The 27,476-nt window shown below is 39.8% G+C and overlaps 1 protein-coding gene across 1 annotated transcript in view; it reads right to left on the bottom strand.

Moving 5' to 3' along the window:
• The window catches only part of SLIT2 (slit guidance ligand 2), a 255,593-nt gene extending 233,558 nt beyond the window's left edge, over positions 1-22,035 (bottom strand). The window contains exons 1-4 of the mRNA XM_059470506.1: positions 21,822-22,035; positions 20,064-20,135; positions 18,766-18,837; positions 1,710-1,781 (exon numbers count right to left, since the gene is read on the bottom strand). Coding sequence (XP_059326489.1) covers positions 1,710-1,781; positions 18,766-18,837; positions 20,064-20,135; positions 21,822-21,997 — 392 coding nt within the window. The 5' untranslated portion in view covers positions 21,998-22,035. The remainder of the gene's footprint in view (positions 1-1,709; positions 1,782-18,765; positions 18,838-20,063; positions 20,136-21,821) is intronic.
• Between the last annotated feature and the right edge of the window lie 5,441 nt (positions 22,036-27,476).

The following is a 27,476-nucleotide window of genomic DNA, read 5'->3' on the forward strand; positions in this document are numbered from 1 at the left end:
CTACATTATAACCAGACATTCACTTTCATGGTCTGATCAACAATAACCCTTAGGCAGAGGAAATTTAATACTGCGAAGCCAGTGATCTCTTACTTTCCTCCATATCCACTATGAGCACTTGTGTGCTTTATGTCAAAGGACATTATAGATTTAAAACTAGCATATATCAAATACACAATTCTGAAATAAATATATTCAAATATGATTTTGACTGAAGTGTGTATCCATTTTTTGCCTGCAAAATATGGCTCATTTCTATTATATATGTATCTAGGTATCAACCATTACACTGTAGGTGGAATAATAAACTGACCATAAATCCCTTTAATCTCATTCCTGATAGAGGTAATGTCTTTATCCCAGCTGATGGAAATAAGAGACTCAACTGTTAATATACAACACAGTATTTGAATATATTATGATATTATAGTAGAGAAAATATTTTTGTTTGTCAGGAAAAAAGCCTTAAGCAGCTTTCTGGCCTAGTCATTTAAGAACTCATTAGATCTACAGGGAATTTCTGGAAACAAAGTATACTTCTAAGGCAGAGGAATAAAACAAAATACACAAAAATAAATGTTTACAATAATAGGAGTAATTTTCTGTTTGCTATTGTATATTGCTATAAGGAAGAAGAAAATAACTATTATTTCACAATAGTAAAATAAAAATCAACTAAAAATAAAAGCATCACATTTGTTCTCAAACATAATTCCATATACTAAAGTGAAACAAGAGGAATCCTGCTTTCCTCCAACTTGACTTTTCTTTTTCCAAGCACACAAGTGATGAAACCCAGTATAAACCAGCAATGTCAACAGCAGAAAGCTCACCTGGAGCCTGAAGAAATGTATCAAACATATCCAAATTAAAACAGACTGAACTGGTACAGCCTTGTCAAAGCCTACTTAAGCATGTCATGTGTTATCCCTTCCATAACACATATTGTAACTTAAAGATACCTTACAATTTAATTTGTTCAAATAAAACCTCTTCTAAACTTTATTTCACATTTCAACTGCACCACAATTAGGCAGCTTATTAGAAAGGACAATGGGCCAAACCATGTATTTTAAAATATTGCCTAGAGTGAAACATTATCAAACCAAGTAATACAATCAAAACAAAGAAGTCGTTTCTCAATTCATTGTCATTTTGATTTAAGGTAAACCATTTAATCATTTTTTCTTCCCAGAGCTTGAGTTACTAGCTTTGTTTCCCTCTGTTGAGGGACACAGGAGAGACTTTTCTACAGACCTAGCATTTGCCAATGCCATTTTTCTGGCCAAGTGCATATAACCACAAAAGCAGAACATTACAAAACCTAAGTGCTTATACAGTGCTGCACCTTTGGGTCAGAATCTCCACAGGCAGTTTTTAGCTCTTTTAACACAGAAACATCTTAAAAAACCCAAACAGGAGAAAAGGAAAATCAAAAGTACTCTTTCTGAAAAACATCCTTACAGAAGTGGGAATAAATGACAATATTCTCATACAAGTATCAGTATATGACTCAGATGCAAAATACAATTTAAAAAAAAAAACTTGCAAAGTAGTGAAAGAAAGTACTCAGCTTAAACAAAATACCAATGTTCCAAAACACATTTTAGCCCAATGTGAGGCAAAAGATAAAAATTCCAATGCAAGACAGAATAACAGACCAAATCCAAATTTTCCCAAATAATAGTTATTGGGCAGTGCCTACTTACAGCCTGTATAACTTCGGAGTCCCCAGAAAGAGCAGCTCAGAAAGCAACTGGAGGTTATTTCTGTTTAGGCGCCTTTGGAAAGAAAAAGAAAAAGTTGTGTTAAATTACAAACGCTACAGCAATGCAATGCAACCACTTTGAGTTGGAATCCCAGGGCTGTAACAAGCTGATTTTAAAGACCAGAAAGGTCCATTAGCGGAGACATGGTCCAGTAGTAAATTTACCATGGACTAATTACATTTTCTGGTTTCCCCCAACAGACCATATTACCTATTTTATGAAAGATTTTGAATCTCTGCAGTGTGAACCAATCACTAAGTCAGGACTCCATCCTGCATAAACTACATGAAAGCAAAAATATAAAATCAGCAGTGCAAATTCAATTCCCTACCAACTCTATGTTCCTCTTAGTATAATGGAGCAGATAGACGTTTTGTAACCATGAAAAGGTTCGAGGGAGCATGTATCAAATGTATACACTTTCAGTAAACAAGATAATATTATGTCTAACAATCCATATAACCCATTTATATAAATTTCAAAAAGCAAAGGAAGCTGTTACAGAAACCCTAATCAAATAGAAGTGAAAAAACCCCAAGGAGTCACAGCTTATATCTGCCATTACAAGGAGGTTTTTTCATGCAGCTTTTTCTCTTTAACTGTAAAGACAGGAACTTTGAGGAAGCTAATTTTTTTAAAAAGTAGAACTTGATAAGTTGTACATAAGACAGTGTACAACAGAAAAAATTGCAAGTGAAATCTAGAAGGAGCCCATTTGTCTGTGAAGATTCTCACTGAGCATGCTGGCCAGGGTCACAGCTGCTCAAACTGAGGTGACAAGATCAAAGCCCTCTGTACTGTACCCATAGACAACAGAACAACCACTCGCCAAGGTAAATGTATTCTATCCTCATGGTTTTTCCTAAACATATGATGCAGATTATTCTTTCTACTGTGTGTGACAGCCCTGGAGCATACAGTCATCCCAGTCAAGAAGTCAAGCTCAAAACAGGCTTTTGGTTGATTTTAACAAATGCATCCACCACATGTGGCACCTGCCATTCAAGCAAAGCAACCGACTAGAAAAAACTGTTGTGTCCCATAAAATTTATCACAGGTCACACTTTGCAATGCATGATCCCTCAGTAATTCGGGGCACTCACAGAAACCAGACTGCATGGGACTGATATATACATATATATGCATATATATAGATATATATAAATATAATCATAACAATGGTTACACTACATCAATAAACTACTATCAACACGTTCCACAAGCTGAAAAAATACACTAGGCATCAGTCTTGAACAATTAAGTTTTAGAATTTCATAAAGGCTCAGATTTTTCTGTTTAGCCAAATAATTAAGACTATTTAGCCTCTCTGAGCTAATTTCTCACGAAACATTGTTCCATATAACGGTCTGTCCAGTTTAAAGGTTTTTCCAGTTATTCCCATGTAGATAAATAGAGACATTCAAATTCAAATTTTACATAACTCCATGGTTTGGTTCAGATAATTTTTCCTCCCTTAAAGCTCAATTTGACTACTGATGAGAGTGAAATAATCTGAGAAATATTTTTATGCACGCAGAGGGTTGCTGCCACACTTCAAATCATAAGCAAGCAGTCAGCTACTTGAGTTCTAGATAGCCATAATTCTCCAGTGTTAATTTCAGGTTCTTTTCCGTTGGTCAAGCATCAGAAATCCTGATTTCTGTAGGCAGAAGAAACCTTAATCACACATTTAGTGATTTAAAAAAACTAAGAGTGAAGGAATCAAAAAATGTAAGACTACACTACTGGGATAAGAGAGGAGAGAGACAGTGTGTTCTAATAATTAGGAAAAAGAATCTTAATCCAGCAACAACAACAAAAAAAATCTAGACTGTGATCTTGTAAATCACATGTCCAAATTAGTAGAACAAAAAATTTCCATATAAAAGAAAGAGCTATAATTTAATGACTACTGGAAGACTTCTGATTTGAACACTACTTAAAAAGAAACGTATCCCAACATAAATAGAAGAAAGTGATACATTTTACTGTTTCTGCATCTACTGCATTTTCAAAATAAAATCACTGATAAATTTACTAAAGGTCAGAAAATGTCTATTTCTGTATAAAAGTATATGCCAAGACCACAAAACTTAGTTTAAAACAATTGTCTTCTACTTAAGCTACATTTGCAGTCCAACAAGATTTTGAAAATGGAACAAGCGTACAAAAGACTAAGTAAAAAACGAATTTTGTTCACTGCTTTTCTTAGTTAAATAGAGACTTAAACCTCTAAGTCCATTTTCAGAGATCCAAAATAACATGGAAAAGCATGTAGGGTAAAGACTAAAAAGTGACTTTCTAATCAGTTTTTCAGAGCAAAAATCTCTGTTGATACTTTGTAATAAATCTAGTAAGTTTGGACACTAGACAATAAGGATGAGCTGTTACTGAAAAGGCAATGAAATTACTCAGTATCTGTATTTTCATAGACGTTTCATTACATAAAAGCCTCTCTAGTACAATGACACAATATTGATGATCAAGTCCATCAGGCAGGCTGCCTTTCACTAAATGCAAGAACAACCTCACAGGGACACACAGGATCACTCAGAAGGGTATTTCACTGGCAAAATACTTGCTCTGCTATTTAACATCTTACACAAAGAGTTAACACCTTCAATCAGGAGTTTCTGTTATTACCTGTACTTCACATACCCCACACAGTTGAGTATACCTTTAACATACTGATGCATCTGCCACTCTACAGACTTCAAATCTAAGTTATGGACAATAAATCAAGTTCTATTAATTAAACTAGCAATAAACAGCACTACTCTCATGTCTCCCCAGTTTCTACCCTGTGAGCTTGGAACTTCAAATTAGTGTTTCAACACACGATTTTACTTTGATGTTCAGAAGACTAAAATATTTGTTCTTTGAGTACTACACAGATTGAGGGAATACACAAATTACTGATCCCTTATGAATCTTGCATTTTGTATCTTCTACTTTGAATAGCTTTATCCCACTCACTGAATATTCTTTTAGAACTAAGCTTTCTCTACCAAAAAGTTGACTATTCCTTATTGCCTGTGACCAAGAAGATAAAACATAACTAATTTTCATAAAGGCAATAATGGGAAATACATCAAATACTTCAAAAAGAGACTTAAGCTACTCTTTACACCTAACAAGTCATAGCAGATGCTTTTAAAAGAGTCAATTTGCTGAGTTTTCTATATGGAGATTTTATGAACTAGACTTCATTGAAATACATTTTTCAAGACTACATTAGGTAGTTCTGTCTATAAAAATGACATGAAAATGTAAGTAAATGGGAAAAAAGCATGCAGAGCAAGTCTGAAACAACAGCCTGGTATCACAGTACACAACAGTCTCCCATTCAACAGTCACCATGAAGAGTTTCTAATCTTTGGAAAGAGCCACACAAGGAGTCCAGAAAATACATTACTATTTTAAAATGGTTCACTCTTTTACATAGTCCCCCAACAGTTCCACTTTTTCAGGTGACCTGATGTTTCATTTTGTCTGAAATAACACCTAACCAGAACACACAAACATACTCAAACAAGAGTGAGTGAAAAAGATCCCCTTTCTCTCGAGCTGAAACCCAAGGTAAGCACAGTGGATCATGGAATCCAAGACTGAACTACAGCTACTTTGAGTAAAAACAACCATAAAAATTCCACCACATCATCTTTCCATATTTTCATGGCAGCAGACACTTAGCACAGTTACCTAGCAGGCTATGTTTTCCCTGGGACAATGCAAGAAGAGAAATTTCAGTTTCACCAACTGAACTGCTCTCCCAGAACTGACACGGAGCTCAAAGGGAAGCCCTGAAGAAACAGTGATGAGATATTTCATACTGTGACTATTCAGTTTTCCAACTGAGCTACAAATATTGTGTTTCTCAAGGAGAGAGCTCAGAGAAGATGAAGCATTAGTGGTGAAAGCAACAGAAAATGTACTGAAGAATCTCTAACATTGTAACAACTTGTAAAGTCCTTTGGTAGTGTCCAGAAATAAACAGATGAGGCACTATTATATTATAATTCTTTCAGGTGGCAATTCAAATATACTTTTTTTTTCTTCTGTTGCTGAATGGATCTTTAAAAAGAGATTGGGCAAACTTACACAGATGAATTTTTGAGCTCTTCACAATAAATTGAAGCAATGTACACACACTACCTAAAGTATACAAAGTATTTCAAGTAGTTCAGTTTAAAACTCCCAGAGGTCAGTCTTCTAGACACAGTAAAGACTAGAAAAGCATCTCGAAAGTCAAATTATGGTATAATTATATAAAAGTATTCATGGACAAAGAAAAAATACCTTTGACAAATTAGCAGGTGAAAATACTCATTAAATGAAGCTCAATGCCAACAGGCAGATAAAAAGTAAGACCTGACAAAGAATAAATAACTTTTTGAAGCAGACAACATTAAGGTAAGCAAAAAAAAATCTGGCTTGATTTGAGCTAGTGGTTCCGAACAACAGGTTATTTTAGTTGAAATTGGTATATATCTGAGTTTTACTTGTCTTCTGCATGCAGCCAGAGTACACCAAGGTGATGACAGAGGCTGGAGGGAGAGCACATTGTGCTCCCAGTAGCAACATATCCAAACCCACTGAAGTCTGGCCATGCCACAAATCCATCCTGATGTGTCTCTCAAGTTTTCATGCCACAATAACTATGATCCAGTAGCAATCATGCATGGAGGAGGAAGGGAGGAAAAAAAAATCTTGATTGCACTGGGTACAATGTAATCATCTGCAATTGCTATAATTCACACCCATTTGTTTCAGACTTGTTACAGCCTTCACTGTAACTTGTTTCTGATCCCACTGTATCAATTGCATCCAGCCAGAGAAGCTGTAGGAGGCTGTGGAGCCTCTCTGGGAAAATGAGCTGCCCCAGTACTTGAGTGCCCTCACAGGGAAGAAGTTTTGCCCTTACGTGCAGTTACACTCCCCACTTCGACCTATGCTTGTTTGCCACCACAGCAATGAGCCCGGCTTGAGGTTTTTCAAAACCACCTCACAACTACTGGAAGGGTGCTCTTTCGTCCCACCTAAGTAAGCTTCAAATGGATTTTAGTTCAAGTAGATGCAATTCTACCCATAGACCCTGTAGGACAAAAGATAACTTGAGAGCTGACTGAAGTTAAAAGTTGTTTCAAGTCAGTTATAAATCAGCTGTTCTCTTTAATTAGATACAGCCTATCCCATTGAGTGCACAGAGAATGAGTCTTCAAAACCCTAAATACAGGAGAGATGCACTTTATCCCACCACCACTGCTTCAGGAAAATAATTGAATGCTTCCAACTCACAAAGATTATTGACAGTAGAATTCATTATTTTTCATTCCTCCTTCAAAGTTAGCCTAGAGAAGTAAATACATTATCTGTAGATTGTAGCACACAGCACCATACAGCTTAGGAATTGCATTCTTCAAAGGAGCATATTCACACCTTCTGTTTGTCAACAGAGGTAATAACTATTACATCCATTTAACAGCTCAGTGAAGCTCATTTGCAAAATATACATACACTTGCAAAGAATAAGAGCCTGTTTACATTACATTTCAATTTAAAATGGAAGAACATGTCAGTAATCAAACCTCTGCATGTTCAGACAGGAGCACTTTCTACCCACAACTGAGCCCACAAGGCTCCTTAAGTAGTTCCAAGATGTTACAAGGATATGCATCCTCTGAGAACATCAGTTCAGGCTTTATGAGCTCAGAAAATACAGAAGCCACCTACAAAATTATCCAAGTACTTCAAAAGAGAAAGCTAGTACACAGCACCCAAATCATTGCCATGGGCTGGTTTAAGTATGATGTCCAAAAATTTTACTCTAATATATGGAGTTAGAATAACAGACATCAGAGTAAGTGATTCCCACTGCCTCAACAGAGAAATTACAGACTTAACTTAGACTTCCATCTGAAAGGAAGGCAAATCACTACTTTCCTACAAAAAATATTGTGCTATATCTGCCAGAGGCAGAAAATATTTGTGCATCCATGTCCAAAGCCACAATCTGCTGAACTTCAACACATCTGGCAACTGCTGTCTCTGAATGTGACTTGCATGTCATCAAGTGAGAGGAAAGCCCAAGAACTAAGAGCTAAGCAAAAGATTGTGCCAGTTTTTCCATTAAGAATTCTCTGCAAAGACAATTTCTCTAGTCAAACTACTCATAATCTCATTAAGCCTAACAATATCAAGTTCACCAACCACGAGTAAAAACAGGAATCTGAGAAGTTCAAGGCTGTTCTTACCACATTTAGATGTCCAAGGTTTTCCCCAGGTCAAGAACCACTTAAGCAGGACTCCACTTTCTAGGCTAAATAGTGACTAGCCAAAAAAGGCATCTAAGTTATTCCCCATTTAATTTCAAATATAAATTATATATTTGTTTCAGTAAGAAAAAAAAATTCTGAACAGTAGCAGGACACTACTGCAAACTCAGTGTCTTATTTGTGTTGGAAGCAGTGGAACGTACTTCTCAACTATAGCACTACATTGAACTAGTTCATGCTACTTGAAACCTAAGGTATTTTCTGTCCTTCACTTTCTTCTCCCATGAGTTTGATGTCAAGTCCAAAATTACCACAACTCCTCTCCTACCCCAATCAATTCTCCCTACATTATGCAGAACAGTATTTTGTGCTGTCAAGAGTCTGTACCCACTTTCCCTTTTTAAAGCATTTTTTTTCACTATGAAGAAAAGACAGACATTAAGGCTGCTGTTTTCTGTATTCCTTACTGTTTCAACAGAAAAGAAATTTCTATAAATATTTAGTTATTATTCTTATTAATTCTGCCTACAGCACTAAAAAGCATGAAAAACACAGTAAAAGCCAGGAAACTGCAGGCTAGGAAGCTTCATCTCAATGCCTGAGAAGGTGACCGGGCAAAATATTTCTACTTCTATTTTAGACACAGTAAGGACACGATGATGACTGGGAGTGGTCAGCACAGATTTAACATTGAGAAAATGATGTCTGACCAGCCTGGCAGCCTCCTACAATGAATAAGGAACGTGGCAGATGAGGGGAAGGCAGTAGATGTTTATCTTTACTTCAGTAAAGGTTCTGACACTGCCATTCATAATGGTTGTCCTCACAGACAAACTGATAGAGTACAGGCTACAAAAGCAGACTGTGAGGTGGACTGAAAGCTGCCAAAAATGCCAAGTTCAAAGAGCTGTGGTCAGGGGCACAAAGTCCATTTGGAGAACATTCACAAGTTATGTACTCCAGGGGTCAGCAATGGAACCAGTACTGTTCAAAACTTCATTATAACCTGGAAGATGGGACACACTGCACCTTCAGCGTATTTGCAGATGTTACAAAACTGGAAAGAATGACTGATGCACTAAGTCTGTGCACTGCCTGAACGTAACACAAACAGGCTGGAGTATTGCTTGAAAAAGAAGCTTAAGAAGGGCAACAAAAGGGAAATGGAAAGCCCTGAACCCAGAGAAGAGTAACTCCATACACCAGCACACACTGGAGAACCACCACAGAGAACAGCCTAGGGGGCAGGTGAATAAGAAATTCAAATGAAGCCACCAATGTGCCCTTGCACAGAAGACCAACAGCATCCTGGGCTGTAATCATAAGATTGTTGCCAGCAGGTCAAGGCATGTGGTCCTTCCCCTAAAATCAGCACTGGTGAGACATCTCTGGGAGAGCTGTGCCCAGTGCTGGAGTCCCCACCACAAGAGACTGGACCAAGTCCAGGGAAGAACTGCTAAAATGACAAAGGAGGCAGATTGAAGCACCTGTCACATTGGAGGAAGTTGAGAGAGCTGGGACTGTTTAGCCTGAGGAGGAAAAGTCGCAGAGATATCTCAATGTGTATAAATACTTCATGTGTACAAATAAGTGATCTGATTCCATCCCAAGCAAGGAAAACTGAGCCAGACTCTTCTCAGCAGTGCACAGTGAAAGGACAAGAGGCAATGGGTACAAATCAAAGTACAGGAAAACTGTATTTCAACTTAAGAAAAGTGACTGTGAGGGCGGTCACACACTGGAACAGGCTGTACAGAGAGGCTGCACACTCTCCATTGTGGAGAGATTCAACACCCAGCTGGAAACAGCCTTCAGACACCTGCTCGGATGGACCTTGAGCTACTCGGTAGCAAAGGATTAGACAATCTACAGAGACTTCTTCAAGCCTCCACAATCTTGTGAAGCTCACTCATGGGATTCTGTTCTACAAAGTACACTAGAAAGAAGGAAACAGAAGTTATAAAACACACTACATGTTTAAAACGTGTTACTCCATAGAGTAACAGAGGTTCAAGTATCAGATGAAACAAGAATGATTTTGACAATACCTGGGATTAGTTCCAAGAAAGCAAAACAAAAAAAAAAAAAAAAGAAAGAGGGGAGGTGAAGCTGATCTAGTAGGTTGAATTTAGCTAGGGTTTAACCAGATTGTTTAGAAAGACAAGAAAGGCCTGCAGATAGTCCTGATAGGCTTGTAACTGTCTTTCTGGCATGAAGTTACCACAGTAAATTTTCACTCAAGTATTTTTCTAGAGCACCTATACAGACATCCTGCCAAACTAAATCAGAATGGCTGGTGCACCTTAAAAAAATGAAGGGAGACTTTACCATGTTGTATTTGACTAACAGTCTAGACTATTATTAAAGACAAGCCAGCACAGTGAGCACATACTATAAAAGAAAATAGGAAAATAAAATGTTTCTTCTGATGAAGTTTCAACCAGGCTCTTCATAGTAAATGAGGTAACATAACAGTATGAGTCACTGAAGTTGCAGCCAGATCCCTCATACATTCTGGAGTTTATCTGTAAGACTCCAGATAGAAGTGTGGTTTCTGCAATCAAAATATGGAGCATCTTAGATAATCTTTTAAATATGCTATATTAAAATGTAAAGACAATTAAAATGTGGCCACTTAATATTAAATCAGCATTTAAAAAATATTGAACTCACTCTGCAAGAAATAAATATGATTTTTAAATAGTAAAACTAAAATGTGTAGCTTTAAGTTTAATATCAGTGATCTACTGAATCCATTTAAAATAGCTTCTGAACAAAAAACACCATTTGAAACAAAAACATTGGCACAACAGCTCTGCAGAATCAGATCTAGCTTCACCATTTTGCAACAGTGCAAATTACCCATTTCAGAGGAAGCAAGAAAGAAGAGCATCCAGCAAACAATGCCACAAAGGATGAGCACAAAACAGATGTGGGAAAAATAAACAGCCTTCCTGCCCTGGAATTTGTAAAAAGGTCTGCAAAGAGCAAACAGGACTTCTCACTGCAATTTGACTTCAGGACCCATAAAAGGAGTCCCATGAGAAAAGACACTCAGATGAATAAAATATAATAAAAATAAATAGTGGGCATTGACAAGTCTTTTAGAAGAACATTGCGCTCGGAATTAGTTTTATCAAGTATTTTGTAGTGTTCTGTAATCAAAATGTAGCTATAATTTAATTTTTTAAAAATCCATTGGAACACTGCATCTTTTTATATACTGTCTTCAAAAACAGCCATTGTCTCTCTGATTCAACAGACATTTTTAAAGAAGAGATTTAAAAGCCTGCTAATACCAAATAACTACAGCAGTATTTTTTAATTTTTTTTAAGAAACTATTAATACACAAGGCCTGTATAATTCGTAGTCCCACATTCCACTGGTAAGTGATTAACACCGCAGGCTTCGTGGTCTCCTCCCCGTTCTAAGAGGAAGAATGTGCAGTGCACTACCCTTAAACTATGTAAGACTAGCTAAAAGAAGGATTTCTCACATCCATGATTAACAAGGAATAACTGCTCAGCCCCTTCAGGGCTGTTCAAAACCAGGTCTCTCTACCTGAGCTCATCACTCTTCCCATCCCTATGACACACCTGTGTGAAGGAATTAACTCTTCAAATGCTCATAGACTGAGGCCACACAGGTGATTAAGTACCAAGGGCACAGGCAGGAGACAAGTGTAACATCAAGCAGCCTTAAAAAGCAAGCACATGAATAATCCCACGGGTTTTAGGCAGTCAAACCCAGACTTCCCCAGCAGCTGTAGTCAGAACTGCCCAGAATGTGCCCCAAATGAAAAAAGTTAGTTCTCAGACTCCAGTAAGGAACTTGCCTGCCACAATGAAGACCAGCATTCAGTGAGAAAAGAAACTCGAGACTAACTTTCAGCTAAAGAGCTAAGAACTCAATCTAAAACCTTGGTACAACTTCTATACTATATAACACAAGGTCTTATCCCTAAAAAATTGATTTCGTTGACACACTTTATAACCTTATAAGATGAAATATTGCTCATTTATCAGCTGTGCTCTTAGGAGCGATAGTGATAGAAATGATTCCTGGAATAGTGGTTCTAGTGCTAACACAGAATTTTTGCCAGGGATCCTAAAACTCCACATCAGCCTTCACAGCTAAGTGTCTGTAAATGGGGGGGGGGGGGAGGAAAAAGTCATATTTTCCTTCAGCTTAAAAACCAAAACCACATCATAAAAACAGATGACATTCAACATTTTTTCCAGAATTACCTGCTGCTAAATTTTGATCATATAGCTTCACAGAAGTGAAATCTAAGATTTCTAACACTTCTCTTCTGTAACTGAAAAGACAATATATTATCAGTTTCAAAACTCAGGAAAAAAAAAGTTCAGCCCAAGCCTGCTTATTCTAGGATTAATTTATTGATGCAGCTCACATTTAAAGACTCAGAGAAAATATTGCCATTCCTCTCTTAAAAGTGTTTTCCTACTTGGAATTTACATTTTATTGATAGAGTTAGTCAATTTTAAATAAAACTGCAATCTTATGCCACACATCAATACAGAACAAACTATTAGCACATAGGTTTATTTTAATCTCTGGACAGCATGGTTTTTTTCCCCCATCAGTAATTCAGTAAGTCTGCACCCTAAGAAACAGCATGCATATAATATAGCCCTTTTCTAGACTAGACAGAAAGGATACTATTTGTTCATCTAGTCCATTTTGCAGCAGCTGTTAAAGCCCTTGATAAATGCCCAGGCCTCCTGGGCAGTTATGCCCAAGACAAACTGTATTTGTCTTCACCCTAGATGAAACATTTCACTTCTTAGTCCACCCTGCAATGCATGACTTTGTGAGATGAGGTGCTCTGTAACACCCCATACATTCAGAGATCACAAAAACTCCCAAGTCAGTTTTGATTTTGTAATTTCAAAACATACTAATGCAGTGTAATAGTTTACCACATTTATCTGACTAAAGCTAGAGCTCAAATGGATAACTCCAACCCTGCAATACATGAATACAACTAAACCCCACTTTATTTTACTGAAGCCCATTTAATATTTTTGACAAGATGATCTTCTTTGTATTGAGGCTATAATTAAACCTATGCTGCAGATGAAGCTGCATACAGTAATTCCACATACCAATTTGTATCCTGTAAAGAAATCCACCTAGTACTACAGTTTGTTTACTAAGTAGAAAGAACTTTTTCTTGAAGCTATGTAGTTGAAATATACTTTTCCTTCTATGCTATGGCACATCTGTAAGTTGCAAATTGTTCATCCACAGCATGTACAAAACAATACTGACTTTCAGTACTACTCAAACACTCATAAGTACACACCTAAGTAAGTGGTCTCTTCATGTTAACTTTGAATAACTTGTTTTAATGTATTCATAAAGAGAGAGCCCAAATAAATGGCAAGTAGGGACAATTCCTCAGTTTGTCACTTTAGAACTGAGTTGCAAAAATTTAGAAAAATCAACAAACCCTAACAAAACATTTAATTCTTGAAATATTTCATGAAAATTGAAATATTGCATCAGTATGCATTGTAAGAAACATGAAAATACAATGGGTAGATTTCAGTTTAAAAGCTTCTTCATGTACCAGCTTGATGTTCAGCATTCTTTTCTTGAACTCATGACTGCAGCTTACTCACATCATGTAGCTCAGAGGGGCTGTTTTTGGGGAGGTATTTAGCTCAGACACCAACTCAGAAGTTGAAGTTATTCCTTTGAGAGTAACATTTCATCTACACAACAGTTTCAGCAGAAATAGGTTTGGTGGGGGGACTGGTGGCTTATTTCCTTTGTTTATGGGGTTTTGGGTTGGGTTGATTTTTTCCCCATAGTTTGCATTTTAAGTCTACACAGGTAACACTTTAAATGGATACTTTAAAAATAAAATTTGCTAATTCGAGTATCAAAAATAGGGAGGCTTGGCCTGGAAACTTTTTAGGCCACACAAGTAACCTTTCTCACAGGAGTAATCAGTGAGACTAGTCATGCAAACCAAGTTATTCACATGGTAAATGCAGAATCAGACTGTAAATTAGCACTTTAGGGACATACTGCTCCCTCAATGGATTATTCATAAATACAGGAAGAAAAAAAGTGAGTAGTTTTGAAACTATTGCTCTAAACTCCTCCTATTCTGACATTTTTTCCTTGTCATAGCCCTAGCGTAATAAGAGCTGAAATCCCAACTACTAGACTTAAAAAAACATATTAGGAAAAAGTTCTTATCAGCCGATTTTTATTTTTTCATAAATGAAAAGGTAACTGCTCTTCTCTGTAAACATGTGAAGAGTATATTTAGCCCTCAAAAACCTGACAACTCTCTATTTGCAGACTACATAGAACTGTATTTTAGATTTAAGTAGCTTCTTACAGAACTGGTTGAGCAGCCTATGGCCACTGTCTTCAACAAAATTTTATACTTCCCTCCAAATGACAGTAACTTGTAAAAACACTGGCATATTTTGAGAAGTATTTGCAACACTAGAGAATGAGGTGAACTTGGGGTAACAATGGCCTACACTTACTAAAAATTATTTTTAAAGCTGTGTCTTACAGTATCAGTTTTCATAAAGTGGAAACTTTCAGTTTATTCTCATCTTGCTGTCTTAATATACTATTTCAACTAGAATAAACATCACACCCAAGATGACAGCTTTATGAAGAAAGAAGAAACAAGTTTTTGATTTCACATTCTCAGAGGAAACTTTCAAAAAGTTTTGTCCCCCATAACAAGCCGTGGTCTCTGGATATCCATGAGTGTTGTGAAAATCCTCCATGTCTTGGCCCTTTCTGTCTTCCTGCCATGAAAGATATTGAAAATCACTGATGACACATGGCTGTGGTCTCTGTAAGAAACCCTAAGAGGCCACATCCAACCCTCTCTCTAGGGCACTTTCCATTTACTGAAGAGCCACACACTCTTTAGAGGCTCTGCTCAAGAACATGGGCTCATATAAGTTAGAGATAATAAAGTCTTGCAGATATTAAATACTGTAATTATTGCAGATGTCAAGACTGTAATTAGTCCAGGAGTTTTTGCATTGCTTCTGGATGTACTCAAAGGTACAAGTTGTCCCAACTGAACTTCAGTGCACACAGCCCATTTCTCAGTCAAAGAGGGTTGTTTCAGCAGACAGAACATCTATACAACAAAACAGACCATGCAATTTTTCTGTTCAGTATTCAGTCTGTGAAAAAAATCATATTTGTGGCAGACAAGGCAGTTCAGGCAGTGCTGTACAAAACTGGCTTGGACTGGAGCCTTAAGAGCTCAGCCCTTAAGAGCCTTCAAAGCTGTCAGAGATTGGAACTAAGTGAACAGTGCAAAGTGAACACTGCAGTGTAGAGCCATTTATTTGACTTGAAGACTTCTCCCAGAAGTATCCATCTAAAAGGCTTACAGCAATATCAACTGCACCAGTGTTTCTCTAGCTACTACAGTTTCCACAAACCTAAAACTTACTAAGTTGCTAATTTCCACCTTGTTTTTCCCTCCTATTTAAGTAGCAGGCATAGGCAGATAATAGTTTATTGCAAATGAAAACTTTTACTTTCATTCAGGCTCCTGCAATAACAATCACTTTTTACAGTAGTATTTACTGCTGCCTTGGGTTCCATTGCACTTGTACAATTATACTGGTGTGACACAAATTCCCATTGTGGAGTGTAATAGGTCTGTAGGTCAGAAATAGCCTTGTGTACATACTAACTTACATAGTGTACTAAAGATATTTTATTAATTTACAGGAGAAACCACCTGGCAGATTTTTATGGGTTTAATAAAATTAAATCTTAAGCAGATATCTTTTGAAGAGGTCAAAAGTTTCTCCTCTCTGAGATTAATTTTGCAAAGCATTTCAGGTCCTCCCTTCCATTAAAAAGAGCAGAGGATTTCCAGCATTTTGAATTATCAGACCTGTAAGTGAGCATTCACAAGTAACTCATTAACCAACTAAACAGTTCCTTGGAAATCAGAGTTACTGGTCCAAAAAAAAAAAAAAATTCAACTGAGACTGCAGTTAAAAACAAACAAAAAAGGCAAAGAAACAAACAAAACGCCACCACCCAAACAAACAAACCCCCAGCACTTCACTTAGAGAGATGGGCATTTCTTTTTTCCCAGTGAGAAACTACTGTCAAAGCCTGCTGTTCACATTGAAGAGTACTGAAGAACAGGAAATATCTTTTAAAATTAAGCCTGCAGACACTAGCACAAGATATTTCAACATAAGCAGTATCACAGGTAAACAACCTTATATAAATTAAATTGAGCTGTTTTAAACTGCCCTGAAGTTCTCTTACACCCTCTGCTTGCATGCTAAAAGGTCTGTATCAGGTATTCTTTGACAGCAGCTTGGCACATTACACTTGGAGTGCGAATGTGACACCCTACACTCACACATTGAAAAAAATTAAAAAGCTTTAAAGTGCTTGCTATTTAATGTATAAAAGAAAATACTTGAATGAAGTACCCACAGGTTTCCTGAGAAATCATTTTGGATTTCAAAATCCCAAGGAGATGAACTGGCTGTCAGATAACAATGTGCCTTCATCAGATGGACTTGGCAGTTGTAAACAAGAAGAATTTTCTCAGCTTTTCCCCACAAATATGAAATATTTGCTCTTAGCCAACAGCTGGGGCAGTTTACAGACATCCTGCATATATATTCAAATTACAAGTCACCCACACACCTAACATGGACTGAATTCCAGCAAATTAAAGAAACTGGCAAGTGTTGGAGCAGATGTAATATAACTCTGAAGACAAAACAATCTAACTTCATAGTTAGATAAAAAACTAAGTTTTCAGATGGCATAGTTTGCCTGCTGAAGGGTGAACAAATATAACCCAAAAAGTATCCAAAAGTATCAAAATTTCTCTTCAGAACTAGTATCTTATGTAAATGGAAAATAGCTATTGTTTTCCAATTATCAAGGGAAAACCAAAGAAAAATGAAACAATGTAATGGCAAAATACAAACACATCAGACAAGTAAGTTTTAACTACTGAAGTTCATCTTTCTCTGGTAAAACAATTTTATACTTCAGAAATATAACCAGTAAAAGCCTTGAAGTTTTTTGAAATTTGTTAATGAATCACATTAACATCACATTAACAGGATCTTATTTTGAAATAGTTAAGAAATAAGGCTGCTGATAAACTGTTTTAAAACTTTGTAAGCATTTGGTATCTCAGTGTCAAACCATATACACAGTGTGGACCTCAATGTTTTTTCATGTTTCACATATAAGTATTTACTTTACAATATGAACTACACTGCTGTTTAATTTTTTATCTAGACACCATAAACCAAATTTAAGAATATGCATATATTATTCCAATCGATCCCTCAGCAGGAAAAGCTGTTTAAATTCCTATACTTTGTACAAAGTCGAAAACACATTGTAAAAAAGCATTGAATCAAGTGTTTTAATACTACTTAGAAATGCACAGCCAGTTTTTTTCCAAAGAGTAATCCATCTCATTAAAATTTATTTTAAAAAAAGTTGCACTACATAAGAACACAAACTTTTTAGGTCAAAAAGTTACTTTGGCTTATTTGAAAAAATAAGGCAATTATCTCAAGTACATAATATTTCAACTATTATAGAAATATCATAATTACACCAGTGGTTACTAATTCTCTTGAAAAGCTTTGTCTAAATGACCAACCAAACCATAATTGTTTGTGGAGGTTTTTGTTTTAAACCCACAGCAGCTGCGGGTACAAAGCAACTATAATAAGACAAACTATGCTTAGGCCAGTGCTGCTTTTCAATTGAGTACAGTAGAAATACTTCTATAAAGTTAAAGCAGCAGCAAATGAAACACTGAACAAGACCTCAGAGGCATGCTTAAAGAAAAGGTGATCTAATGAAAATGCAACGACTAAGATGCCTAATAATGAAGACACAAGTCAAGTTCCACAGGAACATATATATATATTAATATTTTCCAGGCTCCACACTGTGTCCAACAATCAGCATCCTGCCTTTAACAAGTCAGTTGTCCCAAGTTTCACAATACATTAAAAAAATATTTTAATTTGGAGTGTAACAAAATAAGAAGGCACATACTGAAAACTAGCTTGGGAATTACTCATTTTCTAGGTCTCACTCCAACCAAGTAGGTGTTTGTACTTCAACTTCACCAGATAAGGTCCTGTCATCTCTGCTCCATCTTCTCTCCCCACAGTGCTCAATCTTTTTTTAAATCCAAATTAAAATTATTTTTTAAAACTAACAGTTCATATTTTTTCTGAGCTTTTGTAAAAGCTTCCATGATATAAAAATTGGAGTAGAATTGAATCACTGCTATGTAACAAGAAAACATTTTATGGCCAGTAGTTACTTCCAATGAGGCATGTATAAAACCTCTAACATTATGGGTCAGAGAGCCTTCTTTTGGTGCATTTGAGTTCTCAAGTCCTTGTGCATTCAAGATTAAAGTGAAAATATTAGATAGCATTGAAACCATTTCCAACAGGACAATTGCAGTTTTCACTCTGAATCCAGACTGCTCTTGAACGCTCCCCCCCAACCGAGTCCCCTAAACACTGCTTGAGAATTTCTTATTTCTCTTGTGTCTCAGTAAGGCTAGAAATCACAAATTAAAAAAAAAAAAATTTAAAAAATCTGAAGCCTGAGGGCCTTGACACACAACCGATTTGATTCCCCAAAAGTTGAAACTTTTAGAATTAAATATACTTACAGCCTCTCCAGTTCTTTTAAATCCTGGAATGCTCCTCTCTCAATAGTAGTAATCTTGTTCTCCATGAGCTGACTGAAATATAGAAATTTTTAGATGTAAGTTTTATTATCTCTGAGATAACTTGTCACATTAACAATGGTCATTTAAAAGAAGCCACATATTCTTTAAGAAAATCCTATAGCTATAGTAGAGTGACATCCACTTTAACCTTCTGTATCCCTGTCACTAACAATTTACATGGGCTCATAGAACCAAGAGCAGGAAAATAAGGCTTGGTAAAAGAAACAGGAATCATTATTAGATTTGCTCATTTTCTCAAGGAGTCACAAGTTATAAAGCTACACACATGCCCAGAGGCTGCATGCTCACATGCACACACATCCCTGCCCTTCGGCAAGCTGCGAGACTCCAGTCCAACAGCACGGAGGTGACACCAGTCTCACACATGAGTAACAAAACCAAAACTCTGAATTGTGGTGTTGGGAGAAACAGCAGTAAAACACTGCACAGAGATTGTAACTGTAAGAGTATCCCTGTTTTGTAACAAAGTCAAAAATTACTACCATGTTATATTTACTTCAGAGAGAAAAGGAAAAGGATTTTACAAGACCACTCGCTCAAATTAAACCGGCCTTAACAAATAAGCTAAGTAGTTAGACATTTCCTTCAGAAAGCAACAAAAAAACCCAACCAAAAAACAAAAAAATCCACAAACTACCACCAAATTTTAAAACCTTGATAACACTTGAAAAAAATTTTTTTACAACAAAGAAACAAAAAACTAAAAACCCACCCAAACTAACCAAATAATTCCTTCCTCAACTTCAGTGGTAAAGTTTCTGTTTTGTCCAGAAACTACAAAAGAGCAATAATAATCACCTGGGACTTGCTTTTACATTCACTAAAGGAATAACTTTTTTCTTAATTAACTCCCTTATAGTTCTGGTTGAGAGTACCCATTTTCAGTGTGAACTATAAATTTCACAGCCTTAAACTGAAGTAACTCCAATAGTTATTCAACCAATTTTAGCAAGTCTTACTTGTAAGCTATGTGCTAAATTAAGCTCTCAAGTTCTCATAATCTTCAGGACAGATTAAAAACATATAAACAAACCTCATTTAAAGGAATTGCTCACTTGCACATAACAGCGTATAACGCACGGCAGAGCAGTTTTAGGTTCAGATATGGTAATACAGTAGCTAAAAAGTGATAACCCATCCAGAAAATTAACTGAAATGTAACTACAACCTGTAGCATCAGTCCTAAGAGTTATCAATGACAGAAAGAGAAAACTTACAGAACTCGAAGGTGCCTTAGGCCAGCAAAGTCAGTCTTCGTGATTCTTGTGATGTTATTTCCATTAAGATCCCTAAGAAGAATAATTTGTAAGCAGCAAAATTAAAACATTAAAAAACTATTTTTAAATTGTGTTGTTTGTTTTCAGGGGCACAGCATTTTCAGAAGTTAGGAGACAAACTAATACAACAAACCATTCTTACAATTAACACCATGTGATTTCCTAATTTCCAAGCAGCTGAAATACAATTTACCTTGAAAACAGTAATTTGAAATTTGTAGCGGGAGAGTCTTGGAAAGTCAGTTCTGCTTGCCATTACAAAGCTCATGTTTAACTGCAATCTTTACCAATAGATGAGTTCAAAGCTCTATCTTTGGGGTTATAACTGCATTTAGAAAAACCACAAACTTAGTACATATAGGTATATCTATCTATCTATATATATGCTACAAACTTTATTTGACTGTTACAAAAACTAAGTGCCTGAAAGAAACCCCCAATTTTCACCATTTCAAGCAATTTTCAGATTTCCCAGTATGGCATAGGGGTTAAATACCTATAACAAATATTAGGTTTCAAACAAGCATTAGGGTTTCAAACTGCTGGAGTAAGTGATGGGAAATAAGGCTTCAGCAAAACTAAGCTCTCCACTTGCTGCTCAGGAAGCTATACTGACTGCAGAATGAAAAGCAAGTTCAGAAGCAAGAGAAACCTCTATTTAGGCCCCAGCATTTCTCATCATACTTCTATACTACTTTTGCTTCTGGAGTATATGTCTCTTTTTAATAACGTTTTGGGTTTAAGAAATAAACATCTTTCACTTCCAATCACTACAAATAAAACCAGACTTGGCAATTCATGAGATAAATCTTTAGGAAGCGGTATTACATGGAAGCTATTCTAACAATTATAGCTCATTCCCAACGTAGCTAGTGGGGGGGAAAAAGTAGTATGTTTTTAAGCGCTTTATACCACATATGGCCAAAACACCACTGTAAAGAAACCACACGAGTCCCAGGAGGAACGTGTCCCTGATAGTCTTCCTGAGTGAAATTCACCACTCCAGACGCGCGTTCACATTCCAACATTTAAATGACTTATCAGAGAGCAAGAAATAACGCGCACACCACTTCCACTCTCAGGACCCCTCTGAAGGGCAGCCTGACACAATAAACAACCGGCCACATACAGAAGACAGCCCAGCCGCGAGTGGAGGGAGGGATCACGGCTCCGGCACCGCCGAGCGCCCTGCGAGCGCGGCTGTCGCACCCCGGCGCGCCCTCGCCCGCCGCGCGGAGCCGCGGTGCAGGGAGCGCTGCGCGCCCCGGGCCGCCCTGCCCACGCCGGGAGCGCGGCCCGGCTCTGCCCCGGGGAAAGCGAGCCGCAATAGCCAAGTTCGACGGGAAATGGGCGCCGGCGGGGGCAGAGGCCGCTCCGCCGCCGCCCCGGGGCGCCCCCCGGCCGCCGTGGTGCCCGCCCCGCTCCCCGCGGAGGCGGGAACCGCGCTGCTCACCGCGGCTTCCCGGGATGAAAGGCAGCGGCTGGGAACAGCGCCCACCTCTTCCGTGTCTCCGCGCATCGCTGAGAAACGGGCACGGCCAGCAGCAGGAGAAGGGAACAGAAAACCCCCACCCAAAGGGCGTCGGGACCCTAATCCAGGCCGGGCCCGGGGGCCACCTCAGCCCGACAGCCGTTCGGAGCCCTGAAGGGAGCAGGGGGCCGAGGGGCGCTCGCCGCCGCCCCGGCCGGGTTACTTACAGCCTCTCGGTGTTGCGGGGGATGTTCCTCGGGACGCCGCGCAGCGCCAGCCCGTGACAGTCCACGGTGCTCCCCGAGCAGGAGCACTGCGCCGGGCACGGCTGCGGCGCCACCGCGCCCGCCATCGCCAGCAGCAGCCCCAGGGACAGGGTGAGCTTCCCCCAGCCGCACATCATCACCGCCCGCTGCAGCCCAGCCGGGCCCACCGGCCTCGGCCCCGGGGAGCGCGGGGCGCGCCGCCCTCCTCCTCGCCGCGGGGAGCGCTCGGGCAACTTTCACGGTGCGGAGACAGCGAAGGCTTTTCTATCCAAAGCTAAGTCAAGAAAACAACCCCGGCAAAGTGAGGCTGGTGGCACCGGTCGGCGGCTGAAAGCAACTTCGCTAGGCGCGGGGCCGCGCCCGGGCCGTCCCTCGCTGGCCCGTCGGTGCCTGGGAGAGGCGGCACTTGGGTCTCGTCTTCACACGCTCCCTGCGATGGCGAAGCAAACCCAGGCGTCTCAGGGTGCGGTGGAGTTGGGCGAGCTACTTATGATCCTCTTCGCCGCTTTCAAAGCCGTGACTCCCCGGCGAGAGGCCGCGGAGCCCCGTCCGCCCGGCGGCGCTTCCTGCGCGGCGGCCCGCGCAGCGCTGCAGCCGCTCCCACGCGCGTCCCCCGCCGCGGGCCGCTCTCAGCCCCACGGGGGGCGGCGGCGGGGCTGACACCGCGCACACACCGCCCTGCCAGAGGCGCCTCAGCAAATCATACCCCTCTCGCAGGCATTCATCAAACTGTCTCACGGAAGGAGGAGGGAGGGAAAAAAAAAAAAGTCAAACACACAAGATGCTGTTGGGCTTGGCTCTCCACCCCCCGCGCCCCCTCCTGCTGTACGCTCCCAAGCCAAGTTTAGCAGGAAAGGGCTGGTCCTAGACCACGGTAATAATAAGCAGTCGAGAAGTGATTCGTTGCCCTGCTGGAAGGGAGTTCATCCACGACCTTCCCCTCGGTGACAGATCACAGTTATAGATCCTCCTGTGATCCCGGGAGCACGGCGAGACAGAGTAGACAACAAGCGAAGTGCGGCGAGAGCGGGAGGGGCGGGGAGGGGTGTTATTCTGCTCCCCGTGGTCTCCCGGATACCGTGGCTTTGCTGCGGCAAAGGCACCTGATGGAAGAGGTGGGAACTGCTCAGTCCTTCCAGGTGAGGCCAGTTCAGCAGCTCCCGGGCTTGCTGCAGGAAAGGGAGCAACTTTGCTCCTCTCCCGGAGCCCCCCGAGGCGCAGCACCTCGGCAAGGGTTGGCGCCTCTTTCCCCGATCCCGCCGGTGCACCTGAGCTGTCGGTGCTGGTGCCGAACAGCCCGGCCCTCGGCTCCCTGGCGGCGGCGCTCCTCCGGCGCGGAGGGAAACGGCGGAGGGGAGCGCTGGGGAGCGGGAGAACGGAGACGACACGCCGGGCTCCTTCCCTCGCACCCCGAGTCTTTCCGCTTGAACAATGGGCTAGCACCGCCGCTCGCAGGCCGGCCGGCTCTCCTCCCCGCCGCAAGGTGCCTGCCGCCGACCGCCGAAAGTGCTCCCCGAGCGCGGCCGCCAGCCGAACGAGCCGCCGGCACCTCGCCGAGAGCTCTCCACGCGGCCGCCCCCTCCCCGCCCGGCGCGGCGCCCCTCGCCCGCTCCCACGGAGCCGGGTGCGCCCCCCGCGCCGCCCTATATAGGGCCGGCCTGGCCGCGCCCCCCCGGCCCCGCCCGCGGCGCCCCGCGCCCGCTCACTGGCTGCGCCGCCGCCCGCCCCGGCCCGCCCGGCACGGCCCCGGCACGGCCCCGGCACGGCCGCCGCGGGGCGGGGGGTGCGCGGCGGCGCCGGCGATGAATGAAAGTTGGGGAGCGCGGCGGCGGCGCGGGGGGCTGGCAGGCTCCCCCAGCCCCGCCGGGAGCGCGGAGTTGCTGCGCGGAGTTTGCCACGCCGCCCTGGCCTGCGCGTGTCCGGCGCTCCGCGAGGGAGCGCGACCAGGGCCCTTCGCGATGCTCGTGTGGGTTTTGGCTGGAGAGAGAGGGGGCGGAAACGCCGCTGGCTGCACTTGGAAATGTCTTGGGAGTCTCACCGAGGGTCTTCTTGTCTGGGAAAGAGGACAAGGATTGTAGTGGCATGTTCTTTGCTTGTAAATTTAGTGTGATACACATCAAGATCTCTCATACGCTACTTCCGAAAATAAAAGGGGCAAGTGTTATTCCATTTATTAAAATATGTCGAATAGCAACGTTAACACTGCTCCTTTAGAAAGCATCTTCCATTTTCAAAAAAATTGTGTTCTTAATAAACACAATGTTCCTAATAAATGTGCCCAATGTGTTGGTTATTGTCAGCGCATCTCCCGCAATCCTAGGAAAATGCTACGTGCATCATAACATTGTAACTAATTTTGTTCTTCCTTGCTTGTGAATTCAGTTCCATGTGATTTATAACAGCTCTTGAGACTCCAGTAATAGGTGAAAGTGATTTGTCTTTCATTAGACGGCAAACCCCAGCAGGGATGACTAAGCCTTCAGCAAGGTGTAGTTTGGAAATGCACAAGGGAGTCTATCGTTTCTTCCATATGGCTGGGTCCAGCTGAGTCTCTGCATCCCTGGGGTCTCTGCTGCAAGAGGCTTACTGTGTCATTTTGCCCGTTACCAAGAGGACAAATTCTGTTCTCAGAAATGCTATTCTAGAGCCGAGTTAATCTGCTGAAGTGGAAGCCAGCAAAGTTACTCCTGACTTCTCTTAGTGTCGAATGTGAGCCCAAAGGAAAATTGCTAAAGATGCACATGCCTACAAAAGCTTTATAGTTTTTAATCCATTTGTTGAGACAAGGCTCAGTAAATATGATTGTTGCACTGTTTTCAAATGCTGATAATGGCATCTTTGCCATTATACAGAGATGCAGATACTCCAGTTTTTACATTGATGCAGAAAGGAGAATTCAGTGGGTGTAAGGGGAGTACATCAGCTTCTGTGTATAAATGCTTTTCACTCTTTTCTCCCCTTTGGTTGTTTTAAGTCTTTGCAAAGGATTTCAAAAGGAATTTGCAACTTTTTACCAAGTAACAGAAAAGAAAAAAAACTCTTATTCTAACATATTGCTTTCATACATCAACTACAATCCTTTAAAAATATAACTGGAGGCAGACAAAATAGGTAAATGTTAACCATTCCATACTTTTCATCATTTGTTTCAAGTACCAGCAATGTGCTTAGTACTGCAGAAGACAGAAAGAGAAGAAACAGTGAATCTTTTTAATATAGTAATTGTCAGAAAATCTAAATCAATTCTTAGAGCATTAAATGTTGCTGAACTACTTTAGGCAGATGTGATTCAAAATCAAAATTGGTCTTAATTTAATATACTTTGTTTTCAAAGACAAACATTCTAAGTATAAGCAAGATAATTTTTTTATTCATTTTGGGGAAGGTTTCATTGATTTTCGACATGTCCACCTTTGAAGCATACCTTTCAGTCATTCAGATTGATTTTCCTGAGTGTCTTGCTTGCCAGCATATTGAAACTCTCTTTGTGATCTAAACACTTCCATGGGAGAGCTCCCAGTGTCTGGATTTGTCTGAAGACGAGGCCTGTCAGACACACTCTGGTATCATTGCTGGAATATGAACCTGCAGGGTGCCCTGTGGCTGCAGAATTAACTGTCAGCCACTTCCAAAGTTGGGAGGGAAAATATTCCCATAGAGGAAGAAGCTGGGCAAAAATTTTAACTACATGGATATATTAAAAAAAACAAACAATTAGAAACATTTGTCAGTGGAAAAGCAAAAATATTGCTGCAGCCATTTCAGAAAATACTGACAGTTTTCTCTTCTCCAGATTTCTTTGTACAACATTCCACTCTTTGAAGGGTAATCTAAGGGGATACTCAAAAAGCTAAGAAGATCAGAACTATTAGCATAAGGAGATCAAAGTCAATAATAATAGGTAACATCTTCAGAACAGGATCCAGAACATCAAAAAAGAAAAAGCTGCTGCTCCCAGCTGGGGCTGGTAACAGTGACTGAGGCTGCGCACAAAGCTCTGTGCTCCGCAGACGCATCTGACTGAGCTCCGTGAGCATAATCAGCTCTGTGAACATCACTGTAACTTCACAAGGCCAGCGTGCCTGAAAGATACTGAACCAAATGACTCATCAATTTGTAAACAGGAGGTCAATAAGTTGAGAGGAAAATGGCCAACAGAGGTTTATCAAGAAAAAACATTATAAACTAATCTGTTTTCCTTCTTTGACAACGTAACTAGCTTCTGGGTAAGGGGAAAGTATGATAGATGGTGATATTAGCAGGCCATTTGCCACCATGCACATTAACATTCTCCTAAGCAATCTGCTTAAATATAGTGAAAATCTAATTGCTGGAACGTGGATACTTAACTGGGTAAAAAAATTTCCAAAGCCTGTATCCAGGGTATGGCTGACGGTCAATCGGAGAGTCCAAAGAAAGTACACTCTTTTAAAAAGTTGTTAAGACTGTTATGTCACTGAATGATTCCATTAGTGATTGAAAATTAAGTATAACTATTAACAGATGATACCAGAATGGAAAAGGATGGAAAAGGATCTTGCAAAACAGAATGAGAATTCAAATTTATTTTAATAAAACTGGAGAATACATGTAACTAGTAAATCTTAAGGAATACATGGACATTACGTTCAGAAAAGAATTTCAAATGTATAAATGCAAAATGACCAGCTGGGCAGCAGTACTCCTGAGAAGGATATGGAGATGAAAATGCATCATCTTAAACTTATGATAAAGGAGATTCCATTACAGAAATGCAGATATCACTCTGATGATATATATATTGCATGAGGAAGGTAAGCATTCTTAATTTCCTACTGATTACTAAAATTTAATGTAAGCTTGTATCAGCTTTTATGAGTAGGATAAAGTATTCAGTTTTTGGACATCATTCCTAAAATATGCTGTAAATAAACCAGAGACACTTCAAGGGAAAAAACAAAGAATATAAATTTAAGCAAACATGAACTATGAAAAGAATTTTGAAAAAAGTGAAGTTTCCTGGTTTTAAAACAAACAAACAAACAAACAAACAAAACACTTCACCCCAAATAAACGACAGAGACAAAGGAAGGACATGTTGCTTTCCCAAATTAAAAGGTTTCTGTAAGCAGAAAAATGTTCAGATAATATTCACAGCCAGTGAAGGGCTTAATTTTCAGGAAGGAAGATTTATGGACCAGGAAAGCTGGTAGTAAATAACAGTCTGTAAACCCGAGAATGATAATGGTATTTTTTTCATTATGCCTAAGCCAAATTTTTACTGAAAATATTAAAACAAATTAAGCACATACTAAATAGGAATTATCCAGATGTGCTCTATTTAGTGTCTGAGTGAGGACATTAGATAATCGTCTTTTCACATTCTTTTTAGCTGTGATTTTTCATGAGCATAAAAGAAGTGGCAGTATTAATAATTGTTGAAATTTACATCTGGCTCTGTGTATTAGTTGTTTATTATTTATTATCACATATTTATAATCCAGGACCATCTAATGCTTTCAGTGAGAATTGTGATTGGAAGTGAAGTGGTACAACAAAGATATGCTCTCAATCCCTTGGCTTTTCATTTTTATGTGGATATGTTGTATGAAAGGCAGAAGGAAAAACATAAAATTT

Source organism: Ammospiza nelsoni, chromosome 4 (assembly GCF_027579445.1).
Source record: "Ammospiza nelsoni isolate bAmmNel1 chromosome 4, bAmmNel1.pri, whole genome shotgun sequence".
Taxonomy (NCBI): Eukaryota; Metazoa; Chordata; class Aves; order Passeriformes; family Passerellidae; genus Ammospiza; species Ammospiza nelsoni.